This window comes from Falco biarmicus, chromosome 3 (genome assembly GCF_023638135.1).
Source record: "Falco biarmicus isolate bFalBia1 chromosome 3, bFalBia1.pri, whole genome shotgun sequence".
Lineage (NCBI taxonomy): Eukaryota > Metazoa > Chordata > Aves > Falconiformes > Falconidae > Falco > Falco biarmicus.
In genome coordinates, this window is record NC_079290.1 from 119,749,746 (window position 1) to 119,773,643 (window position 23,898).

General features: G+C 39.6%; 1 protein-coding gene across 2 annotated transcripts in view; it reads left to right on the forward strand.

Moving 5' to 3' along the window:
• KDM1A (lysine demethylase 1A) overlaps window positions 1–23,898 on the forward strand; it is a 37,636-nt gene that overhangs the window by 488 nt on the left and 13,250 nt on the right. Inside the window, exons 2-11 of one of the 2 annotated variants that reach the window (XM_056330239.1) lie at window positions 2,625–2,790; window positions 7,759–7,818; window positions 11,491–11,624; window positions 14,884–14,962; window positions 15,652–15,744; window positions 16,503–16,609; window positions 18,469–18,550; window positions 20,067–20,161; window positions 22,231–22,373; window positions 22,917–23,007. In XM_056330239.1, coding sequence (XP_056186214.1) covers window positions 2,625–2,790; window positions 7,759–7,818; window positions 11,491–11,624; window positions 14,884–14,962; window positions 15,652–15,744; window positions 16,503–16,609; window positions 18,469–18,550; window positions 20,067–20,161; window positions 22,231–22,373; window positions 22,917–23,007 — 1,050 coding nt within the window. The remainder of the gene's footprint in view (window positions 1–2,624; window positions 2,791–7,758; window positions 7,819–11,490; window positions 11,625–14,883; window positions 14,963–15,651; window positions 15,745–16,502; window positions 16,610–18,468; window positions 18,551–20,066; window positions 20,162–22,230; window positions 22,374–22,916; window positions 23,008–23,898) is intronic. The other variant, XM_056330240.1, reaches the window with a different exon arrangement.

Sequence of the window (23,898 nt, forward strand, 5' to 3'; positions counted from 1 at the left end):
GGCGCTCCGGGGCCGGCTCCCGGGGGGCGGGCTGGGCGCTCCCTGCGCGGGGCCGAGCGGGCTCCCCGGCCTGGCCCGGCTTTAGGCGGTGCGTGTGCTGCGCCGGGGAGGCGGGTGCGCCTCCAGGATAGGCAGGCGGGCGTGGGAGAAGCTAATGCAGATCAGGATCTTGTTTTGTCATACCGTACCTCTACAAGGTTGGGGCAGAAACGCACTTTCACGAAGGAGAGCGGCCTGCAACAGGTTTTGGAGCTTTGCAGGGCTGCCTGGTCAGATAGCAAGGAGTAAAGAAGCCCCCAAACCACCCCAGCATTGCGTCTGGGTTCTCGTGATCTTATTTTCGTGATTACTGCGGGTGTACGGATGCAGATTCTCTTGAGGCTTGCGTGCATGGAATGATGCTGGTGTTGCAAGACTGGTTACAGAGGTGATGCCCACATTCACTGTGCTGTTTGGCTTCCCCCAGCTACTGTTGGAGAGTTGAGCCAATGCTATGTGAAGGGTGAGATTTAGCAATAAATTTAAAAGCTGTAAACAGTGTCTAGTAATTTAGGCCAGTGGTAGGTAACTCTTGTAGGTTATTCTGAACATGCAAGAGCATCACCTTTTCTCATGAAACTTTTCATTGGTAACCTTGTTGCAGAAGACTGAAGATCTTTGTTGTGCGCAGAGCTGGCTGTGTTTGACAGGGAAGGTGAAGTTACTTTTAGGTGCTCTGTCTGTTGTACTGTGGCATTGAATGTCTTGCTTTTCAGAGCTGTTCTGTGATGTGGTAGCCGGACTGGCTCTTTGCATGTAGGAGCTGTTGGATGGTTCAGCCTGGTGCATTTTTTAAACTGAAAGAGGATAGACGTATATCAGACATAAGGAAGAAATTTTTTGCTATGAGGATGGTGAGACATTGAAACAGGTTGTCCAGAGAAGTTGTGGATACCCCGTCATTGGAAGCGTTCAAGGCCACGGTGGATGGGACTTTGAGCAACCTGATCTACTGAATGATGTCTCTGTCCGTGGGTTGGACCAGGTGGTGTTTAAAGGTCCCTTCCAACCCAAACCATTCTGTGATCTTCAGAGGCAGTGTATCTAGGTTTTTCTTGTTTTATAGTGGTCTGTTAACAAGTATGAGTTGGTGTACTATCTGTGGGTTGTGTTGCGATGATGTTTCTCTGCATTGACCATACCCATTTGCTAAGGATGTTAATCTCTTTTTAGCACGGTATATCCCCATGGTAGCTTCAGGCTAGCACAGGGTCACCTTAACTATGAATGTTTGTGGTGTGAGCTCAGTTGGGGAGTGTGCAGGTTAAAAATAAACCTAGGTAAAAGCTCAGGGGTTTTTTGACTTGATCGTTTTCTGAAGTTGTGTGAGTTCAAGGAGGATGGGAGACTTTAGAGGGCCTTAGGGCAGAACTAGTTTGTGTTGGTTTCAAATACCTGTGATACTGCGCTTACAGCGCTCTGGGATCATTGTAACTTGCTTCAGAGAGGGAGTTCAAAAAAGATGCTGGTGGTGCAACATTTGCTCAACGGCATGAAAAACTGAATGTGCTTGGCAGGATGGAATGTAAACTTTGAAAAGGTAGCAGATGATGGAGTGTGTTGGTGGTTTACTGAATTTAGGCTTTCCTGTGCTTCCAAGTGCTACTTTGAATCGTCCCCATTATTGCCCTTTCATAATGACTGAACTTCAACTGTGAAAGATTTGTTATTCTTTTGATGAGAAATGCAGAGTTGTTTTTGTCATCTTATAGTAGAAGCTGAACTGTAGGATGTTGGAGGGTCACTAGCTGCTTTCTTTTTTTGTCCTATGGCTGCATATTGTGAAAAGTGCTTTTTTCCTTTCCAGTAGGTAGGTAAATTCAACAGCAATATACAAAGCTTTCTTACTTTGGAAAAAAGCTTGGTTTGTTAAACAGTATGAGATACATCCCTTCTAGGTTATTTCTTGGGGTTTTCTGTGTTCCTTTAAGTTGGAGCGAGTCTTTTTAGCCAGTAATATTATTTATTTTTGCTGGGGAATAGAACAAAAAATATGGTAATAATTTTTCATTATTTTTTTGGAGTCTTGTGTTGAGCCACTAGTGTGATAACCCAGGAGAGGAGGCAAATGTGATCGTCTGTACCAGGGCAAGATTTCCAGTAAACAGAAGACTGACTATCTGTGCAAGATAAGTCTCTGTACATAGATGGGTTTTTTTCAGGAAATCTCGTGTACAGTTTTGGTCACCCACATTTGACTGGAATTCAAGTTGGAATATATGGGTTGTACACAGAGGCGATTTGTTATCCCTCACTTCAACAGGGAGGTGAAGGAAGGGAAGAAAAGTAGAAAGGTTGAACGATCATATAGCAAATACACATAAACTGGGCTCAATATGACTGGAAAGCTCCTACTATCCGTCAGTTAGGTACTGAAAACAATTATTTTTTTTAGTGGAGGTAAAAACATGGCACTTGTTAAGCTGTTGAAGGTTTTATAATATGGTGAGACTGTAGTAAGACTGAGTAAGGTAACTCAGGCCTTTTGTTTGAGCTGTAAGTAATTCTGTGCTTGCAATGTTCATTTTAGTAGTGAGACTTAAAAGAGTCTTCAGTGTGTTTATCCTCTATTGTGTTTTTTACAGGTGGAGTATAGAGAGATGGATGAGAGTCTTGCAAACCTGTCAGAAGATGAGTATTACTCTGAAGAAGAGAGAAATGCTAAAGCTGAGAAAGAGAAAAAATTGCCACCACCACCTCCACCGGCTCCTGCAGAAGAAGAGAATGAAAGCGAGCCAGAAGAGCCATCTGGTGAGTAGAGAGAGACCTTCTCCTCAGACACTACTTACCTGTTCTATTGCCAGAAATTAAGCCGGGTCAAGTGCAGCATCATGGATCCCGTGTCTGGTTTTGATCTGGTTTTGAATGATTGTTCTACAGTGTTTTCTTTGCTGGCCCCATATGTGGAAGGAGGGGAAAACCTCAGAAAAGCAGCCTGATAAAGGTGGGAATATGCAGGATCTAATTCTAAACTAAATCAGACCTCTCATACTAGATGCTTACAATCCTTACTGACTTGTCTTTGGAAGCTTATTGACCAGAATAGCCTCTTTGGCACTTTGCTGCCACACCTGCTCATGTACCAACAGTCACTTATTCCTCTGAGAGAACAGAGCTTAGACTTACTGGGGGAGGTTCTGTGCAGGAGAACAGATTTAATCTACAGTGATTCCTGTGGCTTTAAACTATAGCTCTAATCAAGTTCTGGTTGGATACTGTATGCTTAAATTTTAGTGCTTTCCTCATTCATTACCTTTGACAGAGTTGTAAAGCTTCACTTTACATTGGAAAGTTTTTTTTGATCGGTCTTTTCAGGAAGCATCTTTTGAAATGTATGGTATTAGCAGTACCCTGTCCATTCTTTACCTCTGTTGTGTTTACAGCTACCACCGTTAGTTAGGTCTGGTGTTGATCTATCACTTTACTATCTACAAAATCATGCTTTTGCAAAGTTCAGCTGTTGGAGAGATTTCATGAGATGGTGTGTGTGCTAGTTGATTTGAGGCAATAGCTGAAATCTAGTAGTAGGTAAACTTCGGCTGCTTCATGACTGATATGAATAACTGCTGGTCTTCAGTTCTTCTCCTCTTAATTGGCTTCTTTTTGGCTGGCAGGTTTGAGATGTCAGTTTGTGCATACTTATCTTCAGTTTCAGAAAATATATTAAAAGCCACGGTTGTGTTTTATCTCTTAGGACTTGCCCCTGTAATCTCTTTTCAGTTGTGGCTGTTGGCTTCTGGCTTGATGCAGGAATGCTGTAGCTCATCTGTTTGACTGAAGTACTTGCAATGATAAAAATCTTCCCTACCCCTAGTTGTAGCTGATCTATCAAAAATGGAATTTTAATAGGTGTAATGAAGCAAGTATCTTATGTTCACTATTGAATTAGCTTAGACTTAGGGTTTAATCCTTGAGACCTAATAGTAGCACACTTCTGATATTTCTCAGATGCCATTTTGCGCCTCTGAGAATGATTATTGAAATCAGTTTGAGGCATAATCAGTGAATTAGTGTTTTATCCCATGAAGGAATAAACATGGAAGATAGGCAGTGATAGACTCATGCTGTCCTATATACACAACAGTCTGTTAAGCAGTTGTTTTGCAAGCACTGTGTTTAGTAGTCTAAATATAACCAATTTTATAACAAGCTCTATTCAGCTGCCTAGAAATAAGTCGATTTCAGGTTGTCATATCCTTTCTCCATTCCTAGAAATCCTGTGATATGTATGAAGCAGTGATGTAGGAAGACAACAGATTTTCAGTTGTCATTCTATAGCTAGTCTTGAAACTGTATACGTTGGTGGATCTCCCTATCTTTATTAATGCAAGCATCGAGAGCGTCAGGTCATCTTATGCTGTTGAGCCATCATATGGCTGTTGAGGTGCATTGAAACTTCTAATCTAAACAGCCATTAGCAGTAAGAGGCATGGAGTCTGCTGTATATAGAAGCAATGTTTATAACTGAGGTCTTCTCTCTTTGTCACTCCTTTGAAGCGAAAATACAAGTGTTCAGTAAGAAATATTAAGTAGGACAGTAATATTAGAGCAGGATTAGTATTGAAAATTTAACAATATCCAAAAAGTTAGCTGTGTATTAATGTTAATTTATTCTCACTGCAGACCTTAATAATTTCCTTTCTATGTTTAAAGCCTGGAATCACATAGGTAATGCAGCAGATGTATAAAGCTGTCACGTTATCGATTATGACCTTTTGTGTTGAAAAGACTTAAAAATGTAATAGTGACAGTAGCTGGGATTTCATTAGTCCATCCTCACAGACAGTTTACAGTAGGAGGAGGTTACTAAGTATCACACTTCAGGTGACAGTGAAATGCTGGTCTTGGTGTGGGTTCCATGAATGTGTTCAGCTGCGGGGAATTCCAGATGTTTTGGCTATGCAGATGGTTATAGTCTGGATTTGCAAGATTTACTGGATGTTTTCGCAGAGCAGTTTTAAAAGGTGTAACAATATTTCACGATTAAGATACTTTATAAAGAAATTATCTTCCCTCTTTTTTACTTGAGAAATATTGTCTGATAACAAAAAGCTTTCAAACTCACTTCCAGTGCTGAATGACATTTGTGGTGGTTGCCCATATCCCTTTTGAAATCAAGGACCTTGCTTCTTTTTGTTTTTCTCCTCTAAGGATCTTTTTTCTTTGCCCTCACCAAATTGGATTTTCATTTATATAGCTTCCTGAATGTTTTCCTTACCAGCTTCTGTCTTTTTAGTTTTGTCAGTATTCTTACTTTGTGGTAATCTTATGTTTCTAGCTGTTCTTTTCCAAGGAAGTTTGAGACTGAAGATCATCCAGATTAAGGGCAAGTGAACAGTCAAACGTAGTGGTGCTCTGCTTCTGTCTTTCTTCTGGCTTTATCTGTTTTCCTAATTAAATTGAGTACTTGATGATAATCATGTGCCTACTATTCTTTATTTTAAGACTATTGTTGATTGTATGAAGTGGACTCCTTTTTAAACCTTCTTCCTGGTTGCTGTTCAGCTCATGGTCCATTACTGTGTTACCTTGAGACTTTCGGCAGATTCCGCTGCTGCACATGTTGTGTTCAGCTGCAATAATTTGATGTTAACGTGGATCAGCAGTTTGCTTGCTGCTTTGTTCCTTTGCAGCTGGAACATGACTTTCTTATGGGGGAGGAGAAGCAACCTCTACTAGCAGGGCTTGTTTCCACACTTCAGTACTTAGACTGGGTAGCTTTTAGAATGGTATCCAAGCAAGCAGTAACAGTGATGCTTTTTTTTTGACTTAACGTTGAAAATGACTTAGCTGTTATTAACAGACGAGGAAAATAGTGATTTCTTTTTGTAAGTAAACCAAGAGCAATTTTATCCCTTGTACTCGTTGTGACTGCTGATTCAGGCATAATGAATGCCACAGGCTGATTTCAGCATTTTTTCAATTTCTTGACTTATGGAAGGTTTTCATAACTTTTCCTGCAAATTTATGGCCTCTGGTGGAGTGTAAATATTAATGTTTGAGTTGTGTTAGTCTCTCCCAGAATGGAAGCAGGTCTTGTAATGTTCCCAGCAAAGTACTTAGTGTAGATGAAGTGAGGAGTATTCTCTTGCTGTTTCAGATACGTTAGTTCACAGAATCCCAACTTTGGGTCTTCTGTCTGAGGCCTGTCAGAAGACAATTATTTGTCACAGTCTCTCTTGTAAGTTTCTGAACTTCCCTTTTGGTAGACTGATTATGTAAAAGTACTGACTATTGCTCCTCTACTGTAGCTGAGTGAAAATGTCTTTCTTGTTTCAGTTCCTATTTATCTGTAGATGTGTAATCTTACAACATTCCAGATGTTAATCCAGGTTATCAAAGTATGAAAACGCTTGGTTTGCTTTCTGTGTCTTGCTTTAGGAGTTAAATTTGTAGTTCAGATGAAATTCTTTTAAGTTAGTGTGTCCCCAGAGAGCCTCAGATAACATTCTGGCAAAATTGTCCACCCAGTCCTAAACTCTAAAGAGTAGTTGTACATGTGAACACAGCCTCAGGTTAGACCTTACTCTTCCCAGTTTGGAGATGACACCTTGAGCAGTTGTGCTCTAGGAAGTGACTGTTGAATTAGCTAACTTGACCTCAGCGGTTTGTTCAGTGGGGGTTTGTTTGGACTTTAGAAAACAAACTTTGCTGACTATTGGAGCACTTGGTTTGAAAGAGCCTCGGTACAGGTGCAGCTGCTGAACAGTGCTCAGCCATCTTTGAGTTTTCAACGGTGTCCTGCGCTCTGGAGGTGACAAGACTTCAGGCAAACATCTGACTGGAAGAGTAACGCTTAGGAGCTAAACTCAGAGCTAGCATCTCCTGTGAAGATGAGCAGTGTTCGAGGTGACCTGTATTAGCTTTGTTCCTGCAGACACTGCAGCTGTATTCATCTCTGTTCTAGAAATGCCCTGCTCCTGGTTGTTGTAGTCCTGTCAAGGCTGCTGTTTAGGACTTAAATGCGGGCTAAGGTAATTTTGAGACTTCCTCGGATCTTTCAAATGAGTGTTTTGCCTTTCCTCATGTTTTCAGCCCTGGATACATTGGAAGACTGATGTCTTTCAGTGCTGGGTATTGATCACATCACTGATCAGTGGTATTGATGTGTACTTGGCTTCGAACGTGGACATAGTTAGAATGCTGTTGGTGTGTCAAGGGTACTGAAGCCAAAATAAGTGGTCTGAGCCTTTCGAAAAATAGTTCCATCATCAAGTGTCAAGGAAGGGTTTATGGGGGGGGTGGGGAAAAGCAAGGCTCTCTTGAAAGAGGCTTTTCAGAGTGGTTCAAACTATCCCCTTGCACATGGAGAGACTTGGGAATACCAAGGGCAAGATTATCAAATTCTTATGGTTTGAGATCCATAGAATCTGATGCTATCCATCCACCAGATCTTGGCAGTAAGAAATGTAATCCTATTATTCAAATCCTAGCCATTAAGTTGATCATACATATTTAGCCACCAGGAATGCTACATATTGTGTACTTCTTTATTTCCCATAAAGTCTGATATAAAGCGTTCCAGTAACATGGATAATTCTTTAGAAGACCACAGAGTTCGATGCCCTGAATCTAGGTTCCAGAAGATGGGATTCTCAGAAAATGGGTTTAGTTAGTTGGTGAAATTTAATACCTAAAACGCCAACTGCCGGGCCTTTATGTCCAGTATGGTTTAACTTATGGAGTAAGGTCCCTCAGTTCTCCTCTTTCCTTCCACAGGGCAAGCAGGAGGACTTCAAGACGACAATTCTGGAGGGTATGGAGACGGCCAAGCATCAGGTGAGGGTGGCATTTGATGCTTGCCACTTAGTAGCAAGAGCCGCCAAGTTAGGGATTGATGCTTGCAAGTGCGCATGGGTGTGGTTGTCCAGAATTTAGCAGGAGATGCAGGAGCTGTTTACCCACCTGTTAAAAAAGTGAGGGGTATTTTCAGATTTCAGTTGAGGTCTGTACCAACTGTGGAAAAGGACGCTAACCTATGTTGAAATGCCTCAGGCCGATCTCTCATCCCTCCACTCCTCTCCAGGTTGAGAGGAGTCCAAACATGCAAAAAGACATTTCTTACCTAGCCAGTTTCTACAACGTAGAATGATGCAGAAAGCCCTGGGCTTCAGCACAGTAGAGCTTTTTTCTAATCTGCTGAAGAAACAGTGTGGAGTACCTTTTTGCTCCTTTGTTTTTTTCTTTTGAAAGGGTGTCTGTCTGAGCTGGGTGCCGGCGCTTAGCCCAGGAGATTTACCTGTTGGGGGGATTCATAGTCTGCTGCTCAGTGGACTGGATTGTGAATTGCATTTGACATTTGACCTAAGTACTGATGCTAGCAGTATACATTTATTGCTTAATTCACAGAACTGGTGTCTTTACTCTTTAAGTACTTAGAGTGCTACTGAAAATCTTCCTCCAACCCTGCCACTTTTGCTCTCGCTTGAGGATTGAGGGTTAGGGTTTTAAGCAAAGGAGCTGAAAGCTCCAAAACCTATTCTGTACCTCCAAGTTGCTCTTTTTGGAGCAAATATAACTTCAAGATATTCATCTGAGAGTACATCCTTGCTGTTCTAAGCAAAGGAGCCTAGTTATGTTTTGGATCTTGCCAGTTGCAGAGAATTTCTGATTATTATCGATTACGGGCTTAATGATGCATTGCCGATTTCATTTTTAGGCAGGCATTGGCTCTTTGGAAATTCCGCATATTTTGATTTTTATATATATGCTGAGGGTATGCTTTAACAGTTGTCCAGTTCAGCAGCCGAAAAGCTTACCTTCAGAGTGTTCTTCATCTGCACATGTTTCAGTAAGTCTTTAAATGAGCAGCATCCCTTAAAATTTCTTCACTTGGGAAGACAATGAAACTTCAACACATTAGTTGCTAATGCTGAATGTCAGGAAGTGGCAAGTGTGTGTGCGAATGTGTGTGAAGAGGAGATGAGAACCTGGTCCAGGCAGACCCATTCCTGCAGTCACGAAAGAGCTGCCTGCCCCAAGGAAAGCAGGTGTAGTTCTGAACCGGTGCTCCCTTTAAAGTGTTGCTTTTGTGAACCACAAGCAGTAAGGGTGTGGGGTCGGTTGGATTTAATCAGCCTGAACATGACTTAACCTTGAGTTGTGTAGTTGCAGAAGTAAATTCAAGGACGTTTAGTTTTTATAGGATCTTCTGTTGGTTGGGCCAAATACAATGAAATCTTCGCTAGTAACAGCTAAGCTATTTCTAAATTCTGGTGTTAAATCTTATTATGGTGGGGGGGGTTGTGTGTTGGGTTTTTTCTTTCTTTTTCTTTTTTTTTTTTTTTTTTTTGTCTTTTCTAAATACTGGTGCTAATCCGGAGCTATTCTGACATTTTGATTTTCAAGTGGTGGTATTGCCATAGAAGACATGTGGTGTTGCAAAAAAAACCAGCCACCAAAAAAACCCACCTTGGAGTTCTTTCCAAGGCTGTTAGGAGCACCAGTTTCTCAGGGTTCTCAGTTTGAAGAAATAAATCAGAAAGCTTTTCAAGAAACTGGTGGATTGCCTTAAATCCAAGTCTGAGAGTTTCCTGGTAGTTGATCACTGCGTGACAGTTAATGCTTTTTAGCAGATACCTGGAGAAGGCACACACATTTTAGTACAAGCCTGTAAGATGGAGTGAGGCTCAGCGTTTCAAATCTTTAACTGGCCATTCTCCGAAAATTGTGCTACCGAGTGAGCTTTTTGCTAACGCTTGATGATCTAGAACCTTAATTAAAATTTGTTAACATGAATGAAGTATCAGAGATTTGGTAACTTTGGTTTGATTTACAGGCACAGTTTTATGGAGTTCGTAGTTTAGCATATGTACGTGTTCACACAGTTGGTCCGATTTTAGACCGAAGGACAACAAAAGGGCTGGGGGATGTTTATTGCTGGAGAAGCTGAACTTCTCGCATAGCTAAATATTAGTGTCAAGAAGGGGTGTGGGTGTGTCAGCTTTTCCTGTTGTTAATTTTATTTTACTTTCTTGCAGTGTTCTGTAGCCTCTATTTTTCTCTTGTAAAATTCCTGTAAATTACTATAGACAGTTTTCTTTACCTTGAGTCATCACACAGTTAGATCTTCTAATCTTTGCTTGTGAATGAATTTTTTTAGCTTCACAACTATTTCCGTGCTTAAATTTTTTTTCTTCACCTTTGGGTTGTAAAAATGCTTGAAAATTAAAGGTGTGTGTAGTTGCACCAGAACTGAAAGAAGATAATTCCTTTCCTCAGTACAGCGACGTGTACCTCTCTCTGCACATGAACTTCAAACTTTCAGTTGTCTTTGTTAGTGTTACACACAGCAAGCTTATGTTATCTTTGATATTTATTATAATCTTTTGAACAATTCCAGTTTCAGCAACATCGGATCTTATTCTTACCGCATTACCTGTATTTTTTTTTCCCCTTGGGGATATGTTGGCTTGTATCTTTCCAGATAGAACGTCCTCTCCTGTCTGTCCTGATCTTAAGTCACTTTCTAGGACGTACAAGATTTATATTGTTCTTGCTGTATTTCCCATCTCAGTATTTCATTTTGCTCACTGTGCTTGCAAGATTTGCTTTCTGCACTCGTGCTGTAGCACTTTATGTAGCTGTGTCTTGATTTGTTGCTTTATTTATAGGCTAACATTCAAATGAGATTGAGGAATGTAGAGTGCATTATTACATAGCATTAGAGTACTGTATTATTACTCCATTGCTAGTGTTTGGGTTGATAGAAATACAGGTGCCTTTATGAATTAAGTCTTTCCATAAAGAAAATGTTTCATGTATATGTTCAATGTTAGACTTTTACATGTGGAGCATTTAAAAGGAAAAGTCAGAAATCTGTAGTTGTTGATTGTAGGCAGCACTTGAGGAGGAGGCACAGGAAGAGCACACGTAGGATTGTATTTCATTTCGCTGCCTGTTGTGAATGTATAAAATATGCAAAAGGAGAGGTTAAGACGGTTTCCTCTAGCTTGAATTCAGTGCAAATGAAACCTTGAAAAGCAGGTGAGAGGGGACTGTAGGCATTGTGCTTGTATCTTAAAGATCTTTTGGCTTTGAATGGGTTCAGAAACGTTTTTCATATTGTGGTAGAAACTGGAAACCATACAAATGGAGGACAGCATCTAAAGCAGTTATGTTTTATTTATATTATATACTTTCTTTATGAAATAATATATATTATATTGATATGTGCCTCAGCTCCCCTTATTCTTCAGGGTTGTTCTGTTTTGTTTTCCCTCTGTAGTATAGCTTTTTCATTAACCCTAGATGATGCCTGTAATGCAAAGAACTGTTGACTTGGGAACCTCCATGTCTTGCAGAAGTAGGTAAAAGGACTAAAAGTATGATACAAAATTGGCCACTATATCACCTCATGGCCAGGTGCACTGGCTAGGAAGGGTAGTATAAAAATACTTACTTGGCAGTTCCTTTTGCAGTGCCTGTAGACAACTTGTCTTTTTATTGTAGGTGTGGAGGGTGCCGCTTTCCAGAGTAGACTTCCCCATGACCGTATGACATCTCAAGAAGCTGCCTGCTTCCCTGATATAATCAGTGGGCCACAGCAGACTCAGAAGGTGTTTCTGTACATCAGGAACCGCACCGTAAGTTTACTGTGAAAGTATTGATCAAAAAAGGGTAGGATGTTTGTGTATGTTATAAAGACTTCTTGGCAGTTCTCATGTCTTAACAGTTGGAAGGTTTGTTGATTTTGAGGTGGTGGGGTTTCATTTCTGGCATCCTATCATACTCTTTAAGTTGCTAGGGAAGGCGTTACCCAGTTCTTGATTGATGCAATGCTGTGAGGCAGCACGACGAATCTGTAGTATATTTACCGTATCCAAAACACAGTCTTACCAGCCATCAAAACTACATGATTCAGCTAATACAGCTTTTAAAAAGGAAACAAACAGAAAGCTGCTGCAAATGCTCTATTACTTAATCTCAGCTTAAAGAAGTCTCTGTGGAATACTTAAAAATAATAATCAAATACATTGTTGCTTAGAATACGGCAAACCTCTCAGCTTTTTGTGGGTTTTTTTCACTTTGCATAGCACACAGTTGCTGTAATGTTGAGACATCAAGCCAGTCATGTGGCTTATTCTGAGAACCAAATAGTTACTTTGCCAGCTTTGATTTCGTAAAAGAAATCATAATAGTAAAGAAATGAAACTCTGCTTCTGAATGTTTGTAGCATTTCTTCCCAATTCAAAACTTCCTTACAACTTAAAATACAGAAAGAGGGGGCAATATTCAAATAATTCACTGGGGAGTTGATTCACTTGAGTTCAGGCAAGCATGCCTGAAGTTTAAACCTTAATAGAACTTAAACAGTAGTAGCTTTTGCAGATGATGCTTTTAAATTGTGACAGTGCTTTTAGGTTCCTTGGCACACAAACACGGTTCAGGGCTTTTACCTGTATTTAAAAAAGAGTGTTTTAGAAAACTTAAGTCATGTTAGAAAAATTAACAGTATGAAAGCAAGAAATATTTCCAAAATTGCTTTGTTACCACAGTTAAAACACCTTATGTATCATTCAGTTTTTTTCACAGACTTAAGACAATCAAAGGGCATCACAGTGTGTAACTATGGTAGCACCCAATGCTTAATAACTTAAAGAAGTTATTTGAAATTTATGCATGGTGGACATCTTTGTGCTAAGAGTGTGATTTTTTTGCTTTTCCTCTGAAATCTCCCTCCAATTAAACCTAAGTTGTAACTTTTGGGAGTCATGAGATGCATAAAAACAGACCAAGTCAAGCCAGAAGGTTTGAACAACATTTTGCTCAAAATGATGGTGAGTAATCCTTTTACAAACACATTAGAAGCAGAAAAGCCTTCCACTGAAACTAGTAACGGACTGGGATTTAAAGGAATGCTTGGAAAGGGTTAGCACTAGCAAAGCTGCATTGCTGGTCTTTGATCCTTATTCACTATGGAGGAACTTCGAGCTCAGTTCCTGAGCAGGAGCCCCTTTCCAAGGGAGTTGTGAGGGGATCTTCTCCGGTTGGGATACCAGAGGTTGTAAAACGGCAGATGGAGCAGATGGTAATATAAACCCAGTGCTCAGCAGAACTCAGGAAGAGCTGTGAACTGCAGTGTGCGGTACCAAGGGATTTGAAAATACTGACGAGGACAAAACCACCCAGAGTTCCCGGAGGTTAGAGGGGTTAGGCTAGTAAGTCTGGTATTTCCAGTTTGCCTGGTAACAAATGGAATCAAGAATTGAATGAATGACCTTGTAAGTAAAAACTTATTTTGGAAGGCTCACAGTAGCTTTCATCTCAGTCCATCCAGGTTCTTCTAAAGGACTCATGACAAAGTGAACAAAGGAGATCCGCTTCATGTGATCTATGTGAATCACCCCCACCCCAAAACAAAAACCAACCAAACAACAAAACCAAACAAACAAACAACCCAAAGCAGTAAAAGCTCTTGGTAAATTACTGTTGGTTAAAGCAGATAATAAAAATTTACAAAGCAGATTCTGTAGGATAAATAATCTGTTGTGATATTGCAGGGTAGTTGTGGTTTGAAGCCTTTAAAATCTTCTAAGGCCTTCACTGTTCTTTGTATTCATAGGGGGTCTAAAAATCAGAATTTGTAAAGAAATGGACATTTTCTGCACATATAAAGTTATTTTGGGTAGTAAAATGAGAACTACAAAAGATAAAGACTTACGAGTAACTGGGCGACAACATAGCAGATAAAAATGAATTTTAAATAAAAGTAAACTAATGTGAATAATGGAAGTAATTTGTTTATATGTATATATATACATACACATAGAGATTTATATATAAAAATACAGATTGTGGGCTTTTCACTCTTCCAACTGAGAATGAAATCTTAACGTTACAGGACTTAGTACTACAAAATGGTTAGTTTCACACTTGGAAACTATCAGAACATTGTTTGAAATGACTTGGAAAATGAGTAGAAGAAAGTACTGTGCTAAAGATGAAATTCGCTTCCACTGGCTTCCCAAATTATATGGAAATTCCTCCATAATCTTGCCTATTCATTGTACTTGTATGATTTCTACCTTGGTATCTGTGAGGAGCTGTGAAGTTTGGTAGTGCAATTGTAGAGAAATACCCAAATAAATGACTAATTCTGGAATGTAAAATGGTGTGGAGATGCTCTGTATGACCTAGATCTAGGCATTGAACAGTAAAATGTTATTTATTAACTGTTGCTGTCCGTGCCATGAAGTAGGAGTTCTGTTGGGAAAACAGCTGTGAATCTATTATTCTGTGCCGCCTTTTTTTTTCTAGCATGAAGTGACATAAATAATATTTCACAGGCAGCTCTTCCTGCTTGGTTTTTGAACTTTAACTGTCCTCTAAATGTTTTTTCTTGTGTATGCATGGCCAGTGTAGTCCATGGTAGTGTCTTACATCAGTGGTGAAAGATGGATTAGATGATTAAAGGTCTGAGATAAATAAACTTTGTAAGACGACAGGTACTTCTGTAGCTTTTACAAAAATAATGTGAAATTTGATGCTGAAGAGTCAGCTGCGGGTGGATGTTGTATGTCCAATTAAAATATCACACATATTGCACTTAGCATGCAGGTGGAAGGAAGGCTGTACATACAGGCATTCTGGCACTTCTATTTTGTAGCTTTTGTTCTTTCAGTGTATGTTTTCTTGTGTCTGTAATTGGGAGATTGCTAACTTGATGCACCTTGAAGAATGCTGGAAGGCAAAGTTCAGTGTGGCTTGGATAGCAATGCCAGAGTTTAACTCATGAGAGGGTTTCATCTCCTTAAATGTATTTGGTAACAAAACACACACACATGGAAAACATCTCTTTGGTATTGCTTAGTATAATGTGTCTTACTGTTTGTTTAAATACAGCTGCAGCTCTGGTTGGATAACCCAAAGATTCAGTTGACATTTGAGGCAACTATCCAACAATTAGAAGCACCTTACAATAGTAAGTCAAGTCTTTTACTGCCAAAACCATACTTTATGTATCATTGCAATTGTTTTTCAGTCTTAGTTGGGGAAAAGCTGCTCAGGATCAAGAGAGGACTTCAGATGCGTCCTTTTGTTCTGTGAGCATTCGCGTACAGAATAGGTATTGCAGTATGCTTATGTTTCAGATTTGTTAGGGTTCATTCGTCTGGTAAAGAAACATATCCCTAGCAGAATTCAAAAAAGCTGGTAAAAAGTGGGTCGTTACAGTACTTCCCTGTGAGTGAATTCTCATGCAGCTTTTAAGGTTCACTATAACTTCATGATAGTTTGCAGCTGTGAGATTTTCTTGAGCATAAGTTTTCTGGGAGGCATTAAAAAGTTACAGGCAGCTTGAACATGAGGGCTGTGTTGAGAGAAGGCAGCAAAAGAGCAAGGAGATACTGCGTGCAAATGTAGGCCATGCCACCCTTCTCAAAAAAGATCCCAATAAAGTAGAAAAGGATGGAGGAGAGCCATAAAGAGAAAGTAATTAAAGAAGAATATAATGCTGAAATGAACGCAGATACACTGTCAAGTATTGCAGAATAGTTAATTACTGTGTTGATAAAAATGTTGCTGGTGTGTTCTGTATGCTTGTGAATATGTTTTTAGTACATACATGCTGCCGAACGTACAGAATAACTTTAAAACATTACAATTTCTTAGGTGATACGGTGCTTGTTCACAGAGTACACAGCTATCTGGAGCGGCATGGTCTAATCAACTTTGGTATCTACAAAAGAGTGAAGCCCCTTCCAAGTAAGAAACTTGAAAATTGTTTCTAATTAGAGTTTTGTTTTAATGTTCTGTGATTTCTTAGGACAAATTTTTGAGTGGTTTTTTTAGGATTGCCGTGCTGAGGGTGGGGGGGAAAGGGCTGGAAAGCCATCTGGCTATAGATGTTCATGGTTTTTATTTTGGCATGGAGAAGCCTTGTGTTAAGTAAATCACTTTGAGAGGGAAAATGTTTGCAAATCTTCTGTAGATAATTTGGTGACTGGCTGTCGCTGTTTAATAAGTTGTCTTTTTCCTCGTTTGAATAACAAAAGGCAGAAAAAGAATACCATACTGCATCTGTTACATGCTTTTATGATGCTTGAATTTTACAAGTGCTGAACTTGTCTGTCCTTTCTAGGTTTTATTCTTCTGGGACAGAAAGAAATAAAACTATGATACTTTGTCCCACAGTAGTAAGAATCAGTTTCTTCAATCAGTTGTCCTTCGGAAGTATTTTTCTTCCTGTTTTCTTCCTTGTCACAGATGCGCTGCTGTTGTATTTTTCTTGTACCTGTCTCACTGAGAGAAATGGCAAAGTGTTTTACTGTTGCCATATTATGCACATAATTACTCCAGATTTATTTTGGTGGTATTTGTTTTGTTAAAGTTTTTTCTGTCAGAACAACTGATAAGAAAGCTGTGTTTTATTCTTGGTATCTCTTAAATGCAACTTTAGCATGACTGCTTGCAATGTGCTAATGCATAGATGGAGCCTGTAGCTTATTTTTCCCTTTCTTTAGCCAAGAAGACCGGAAAGGTGATCATTATCGGTTCTGGAGTCTCTGGTTTGGCAGCAGCTCGCCAGTTGCAGAGTTTTGGAATGGATGTCACAGTTCTGGAAGCCAGGGTATGGGTTTCTGTGCTCTCTTACTTCTACGCGGAAACTTCTCCAGTAACCACATTCAGTACTAGGATGAGGCTGGGTATCCCAGCAGCATGCCCAGGATGGGTAAGCGTGTGTGTAGTTACAGCCAGCTGGGATGTATTGCTGCGTACGAAACCTGTTCTTACTCTGTGTTCGCCAGTGCTTTCTCAGGGGTGGACAGGTAAAGTCAGGTGCTAGTGCCATATGCTTGCACCGGTAACAGGCTGTAATCTTCTTCCTTTCATTAACTGGAGCTGGTTTTTCACTGGAAAGCAGAATGGAAGTCTGTGTTTCAAGAACTTGCCCATTAAATAGAATCGTTTCGAATTGCTATACATCAGGCAGGATATTTTTCTTGCATCTTTTCCATCTACATTAATGCCTTCCTTGTTTATTACTGCCTGCTTCACAGAGGCTTTAAAGTTATACAGAGCTATATTTTGTAGTGCGTGAACTAGCTGATTCCAGTAATAGTGTTCTTTTATATTCATTTGTAAGTGGAATTTCCTTCTTTTTAAAGTCAAAGGGTTTTTTTATATAATCTAATCAATAATCAATTGAGAATAGCTCATTTTCTCACATTTAAAATACACATGTTAAATACATATTTAAAATACATTAAATATGTATTTTGATATACATTTGAAATAATGTGTTTTACATTTATTTTATTTATTTACATATTATTCAATATAGATACCATATATGTATTTACATATTTATTTTTTGTGTGATACACATTTAAAATAAATCCATTCACCAGTTAAATTGGAATTTATGTTTTATTTCCTGACTTCAGTTTCCTTTGTATATTTACTTCTGACATTTTTCTAGCACAGATTAAAATAATCTTCTTAAGATTTTATTAGAGAAACGTTTCAGGCTCTTAATTTTGAGACCTGATGCTCTTGTTGCTGGGGAGCCAGAGCTGCTGTCTCTGTGCTCCACAGGTTCCATACAACTAGAGCGAAGGAGAGTGCAGCAGACTTAATTGTTCAGTCATTTTTCTCTAGGCTGCTGCATCTGTTCTTGAAAGTCTGTATTTATTTGTATTTTTATTTTTTTAGGCTGTCTGGTGTTTTCTTGCATTATGATTTCAGTGATTCAGGTGATAGTTTCTTTGCATCCACTCATTTTCTGTAACCTTTAGACAGTTTACAATCTTCTGAATTGCTGATTTAATTACTAAAAATAAAACTTTAAATTTTTATATGGATTGGTAGCTGTTTGGGATCTTTGCCCAATTGTAATTGATACTTATCTCCAATATCACCCTGCTAGCTAGACTGAGAATAGGGAAAGGTGTCTTTTCTTTTCCTCGTTACATTTAAAATGGTAGGAAAATTAATGTTATCCTTAAGTCCGTAGTGTGGGTCAAGAACCAAAAGCTTTTTTTCCTGCTTCTAAGTTGGGCAGTTGATTTGTAGTTATCTTCTTGATTGATAGCTGGCTTTTCTGTGGAGAATAGATATAAATAATGGGTTGATGGTTTTTCTAACCCTAAAATTTAGTTTTCTCAAGCATGGCTGTGGCATTTCCTATGTATCTATTGGATTTTGTGGTAGGAAGTGGAAGGGATTTAGTATGTAACAATCTATCCAGGGACAATGAAGGATTCATTTTAAAATTGTAGTAAATTCTACTGTAGATACAGTTAAATGTGTCCAAATTAGGTCAGGCATCTTTTTTCTTTCCTTGTTTCTTTTTTTAAAAATGCAGCTTAAACATTTTGTTCCTTAACTTAGGCAAATTAATTGAGATCAGGTGTTCCTTTGCTGAGGTTCTTAAGTGAGTTATATTGCTGAATGTTAAGGGAGTTTAATATATTGTGCTTTTAAAAGGACCGAGTAGGAGGAAGAGTTGCTACCTTTCGCAAAGGGAACTACGTGGCTGATCTAGGAGCAATGGTGGTAACTGGACTTGGTGAGTTTTTCCCAAATAAAAAGCAGCGGGGAAGAAAATTGTGGGACAAATGTTACAAATCTGAAACCCGATGCTATTTCCTTTCATGACCAAAATAATTGTATATTTTTAACTGTTAAAAAATAACACGTTCTAGTTCAGCCTCTTTGGCTGAATCTTCTGAACAGATGGCAGTCCGCACTAAAAGCTGGGATTTTTGTTGGTGCCTGAGCTCTCGTTGGTCACTGAAGTCACACAGGCGTCTTGTCATGCCATCAGACTGTTGTAGATCCATTCTTCTTTGCTTGTGCTGGGTGGAATTCTTTGGTCTTTCCTTGGCACGCTGTCCTTTCGTGTGTCTGTTCCTTTGCCCGGTTCCTTTAAGGTGGTATCTGAACCGGGTTCACCACACTTGCTGAGCAAGCCTTCCTAAAGCTGCTTTACCCAGCTGCCAGTGGCTTCCCAGCTCAGGTCTGTGAACTCAGTTTCTTGGTAACTCTTGTAGTTGTTCCCTTGGATCTTCCAAAGTACAACCTGAAATTGAACATGGAGCAGTAGGAATGTAGTGAGGGGATTAGATTACTAGCTAAGAGCAAGGTAAACAAGAGCAAATAAATAGCAAAGTTATGGGATGGGAGAGACCCCAAAGAGATGGAATATGTTTTTTCATTTACGTGGGGAAAAAAGGGAGAAAGGGGGATGAAGTGCAGAGCCAAAGATAAAGCTGAAGTCAGGATTTAAACCCCAAAAGTCCTTTCTCTAAGTGACTTCAAAAATAGTTGTAAAAATAATGGCAAACAAGCCATGTTTCTTCCTCTTTAATGCTGGTTTATGGGATGGTATCAGTTACTGATACTGATTACTCTGTTAAGAAGAAGTGTGTGTCTTTTCCTTCCCTCTGCTGTACCTACAGAGAGGCTTTGATGTGTAGTGGTTCTGGTTGCTTAAAGTTAATGCTTTCTGCCTTTCTTGTGTTTCTACATGGAATCTCCTAGATTGTTTTCTAATCTGTTTAGTTACATGTCTTCCAGGTACAGTTGGTGTACATGGTTTGTCTTCATAAGTTGTATTCACTAATTCACTTGCCTGAGTTCCACTAAGTTTTTAGGGACTGAATTCTTCAGGTTCCATGTCACCACACTTTCAAAAGCTCCTGAAGTTACTGTGCAGCTCTGGGAGCTTTCCTTGGCTTTTTAAACACTCTGCTTGCAAATGTTTTGAAGTTGTATTTATAGATATAAACTCTCAATCATACTAAGGTTGCTGCCACCTTAGGACTCTGCTTTTACAATCAGCCCTTTTTACATACTATCCTTTAAGTGTTGGTGGGCAGGTGTGCTGGGTTTTTTTCCCCATGACCTTGTTGCAAGGATGGCTGTGAAGAGTAGACCTTTGGCAGTGTTACACTGCTTTAGTGGAATGCATTCACTGGAGTTGGTGTGTTTAGTCTTTGAAATAGCTTTAGCTGTGGAATTTTTATTTAAATGCTGACAAACTTTGCAGAAGTTCTTTGTTAACTATACAAAATATTTTCCAGGAGGAAATCCCATGGCTGTGGTCAGCAAACAAGTGAATATGGAATTGGCTAAGATCAAACAAAAATGCCCACTTTATGAAGCAAATGGACAAGCTGTAAGTCTGATACTGTTTTCATCAACCTTTTAATCTCAGGTGTATTTGTTACCATGCTGTTACTAGCAGGAGATAGCTTCCAGGAAGAGGGACAAGGAGAAATGAAAGCATGTGTCCATTTTTAGGCAGTGTAGTAATATCCTAGCATATCTGCGTGTATTCTTCTAAAACCTGTTCTTTCTGTGTGAGTTTTTAACTTAATATGTTCTTAACTTTAACTTAATTTGTTCTTCCCAAATTTATTACTGTTTTTCCTTACAGTTGTCTGTCTTCTCTTTGAAACAACTGACTGCTGTGCTGGCACTCTAGCTTTTGTTGTTGTTGCTGCTACTCCTTTTATAAGCTCATTCTGGCTATTCATCTGCTGCTTTTTGAAGAACTGACTAACCAATTCCAGCTGGTTGAATGCATTCAATAGTTCAGCAATAATATTCTAGAGCTGGGATTCACAAACCTAATTAGCTTTATTTCTACTGTAGTGTCAAGGAACTCTGTTAGAGAGAGAACATAGTTTAGTGGCAGATCATAGTTTACTGCTGAATCTCACACGTGCATTGACTGGAAGTGTTCCTGCATCCTGAATGTTAAAACATGGTACCAAGAGTAACTTCTAAAAGAAGACAGATGAGGATACTGGGCTTCTTGTTAGAGGCCTGTAAAAGTGATCCTTGGCACAAACCTGCTGTAACCTGGCACCCGCAGCCTTTCTTAACTGTATGCAAGTGCAGGGTGCTATAATAAACTCAGGGAGAACTACAAAGACATTGTAGACTGTTCTAGCAGTCAGTCTGCTCTCATGTTGTGAAGCCAGTCTCGCATGCAACATGTTTGCCTCTGCACTGCTGTGATTCTCTTAGAAAGGTAGTTCCATTACAGAGCCATCAGATAGGGAAATTACTTTAATGATGCAGTATGTTTCCAGGGAGATGCTACCTGCAGAATAGTATGCAAGAGTAGTGGAAGAATCCACAGCTTACTATAGGCGGTTGGAAAAGTTGGCTTTTTACATTTATGTGTACCTAGAGATGAAGTGTGATTTTTTTATTAATTGTGAAACTCAGTGTTTCAGTCTGGGCAGATGTCAGACAGGAAGGATCTACAGAGCTAGAAGATGATAACCATTGGCATCAGAATAAGTGGCCAGCTGCAAAGTGGTAGAGGGAATCCTAATAGAGCAGTGAGATGCTGATATAACTTCCCAGTCAACACAGGGTATACTTGGAGCTAGGGGTGAATAACAGTTGGCAAAGAGCCATATATACGATGTAAGAGATAGGCTTAGCACTGTTAACAGCACCACTCAAGCTATTGAATACCATCATTCTGGAAGTATCTTGCAGTGCTTCCTCCGTCATCCTAGGAAAGCTGCATTATAGTTCTTATTCACACCGAAAACACCAAAAGATAAGTTGCTGTCTGTCTACTTCGTGGAGCCATGCTAAGCCTTCTAAAGCCCTGTGATTGTGTAGAGCCATCCTACCATCAGAGTGGTCTTTTGTCCCTTTGGCAACCTTGTGGAGCTTTGATGAACATGCCTTCCAGTAAGGCGATCTTTGTGTGCCCATAAATTGGTTTACTTTCCTCGTGCAACACAGGTTGGTTGTCACTGTGATTTGCCAGCTGCTCTTGTAGCTCTTTGGCCTGACATCCTGGCAAAGCGACTTTGTGTCGTGCAAACCTTGGTGTCTGACTGTTTGAGAGAGTGAAGGGTACTACATTTCTTTTTACAAAGGCCATTCAGGTACTTTTTTGCTATACTCTTGAAGTGCTGCTCTAGTTTAGGGTATGTGATACTTTGGTTTTTCTGAGCACTGGTCTAAGAATTTATTTGTACTCTGCCTTTCTCATTTCTCTGATTTGGGAAAAAGTAGCATTTTGAGTTTGTTATAAGGTGTCGTGAATTTAGACGGCACTAGAGAAGGTAACCTGTGTCATTGCTCTGGTTTCTTTTAAAATTTTCTCTGTGCTGCTCATGTCTTGTCACTGGGGCTTTGAGTTTGGTGGCCTGTATTTATTCTCTTATTTATGAATAGGCTATTAAGAAGGAAGTTTGTTCTTTTGACTCCTAGGTTCCAAAAGAGAAAGATGAAATGGTGGAGCAAGAATTTAACCGTCTGCTGGAAGCCACATCCTATCTCAGTCATCAGCTGGATTTTAACGTTCTCAATAATAAGCCTGTCTCCCTAGGTCAGGCTCTGGAGGTTGTCATACAGTAAGTGACTTTACTCTTCGTGATAGACTTTCCTATTCTGTGGAGGATTTTCCAAAAGATACCTGAAACAATTGTGATGCTCTTAGAGTGAGCATTAGCTACTTAACACAGCTGTTTGGTCTCTGCTGAGTTGTTTGTATATGTTTCTTGGTTTTTGAAGCAAAATATGCCAAAGATGGTTAAAAGAGCAAACATCTTTTCCTGAAAGCTTCCTGAAAGTCACTACTACAGTAACTGATAGTGGATAATTGACTTAGTATGAATTGGTGGACATACAGCAGACCGCTTATATTACAAATGCCATTAGCTTTCAAGTAACATACCTTTTAATAATAGTAGGTAACTTCAGACTCATGTTTTAGCTAGTCAAGTATGCCTCATTTACAGAAACTTGTATTAATTTTCCAATTGCCATACAAGCATTTACTAAAATATCCCTTGATGTGCTTATATTGCATTACACGAATTGGATTGTGGTAATGAGTTTTTTCAATAATGTGAGGATTTTATGCTGAACTGACTCTCACTTCTCACCTTTTCCAGGTTGCAGGAGAAGCATGTGAAGGATGAGCAGATTGAACACTGGAAAAAAATTGTGAAAACACAGGAGGAATTGAAAGACCTTCTTAACAAGGTCAGGTGATGACGTTTAGAACAAGAGGATAGCATTGTGTTCCTCAGAAAGGCAAAAAATACAAAAACTTCCATGGAAAAATATCAGAAAGCTGCCATTGATGCTGTTCTTAAACATATCTGTTCATTTAAGACCTGCCTAGAACCACTGTTGTGGCAAAGGAGTCTCTGTTTTTGAGGAGCACATACCTGGCTCTGCAGGAGACTGTAGCACAAATACAGGAAAAGGGGGAGGACAGACATGATATGTTGTGTCATAGCTTCCTTTAGACACGTTGACAATGAGTGAGGCTTTTGGGGGGTTACTTTAAAATGTTTATCTTCTTTACCACAAATCTAATTTGTAGTGTAGAAACAGTATTTTAGGCCTACTTACAGTGTTTTTCGTTGTGGTAGATGACACATTCTCCATGGAAGTTTCTCAGACTAAAAATGTCCTAAAAATGTCCTAAAAATAGGATGACTCCCATGTCCTAAATTATTTGTAGTGTATTTTATAAGAAATCTGATGTTGAGTTTAAGCCACGTTCTTCTGGGGCTGGTGGCATTTATCATGGTTTCTTGCATATAAGTAACACCTACCAAAACCAGGAAATCTTTTTGGTATAATGGCATACCTTGAGATGAGTACGCATTTTACACAGAATCACAGACTGATCAGGGTTGGAAGGGACCTCTGGAGATCATCTAGCCCAACCCCCTGCTAGAGCAGGCTGCATAGTTGGCGTCCAGGCAATTTTTTAGTATCTCCACAACCTCTCTGAGCAGCCTGTTCCAGTGCTCCGCCACCCTCACGGTGAAGATGTTTTTCTTTATATTCAGATGGAACTTCTCGTGTTTCAGTTTGTGCCCGTTGCTACTTGCCCTGTCGCTGGACACTACAGAAAAGAGC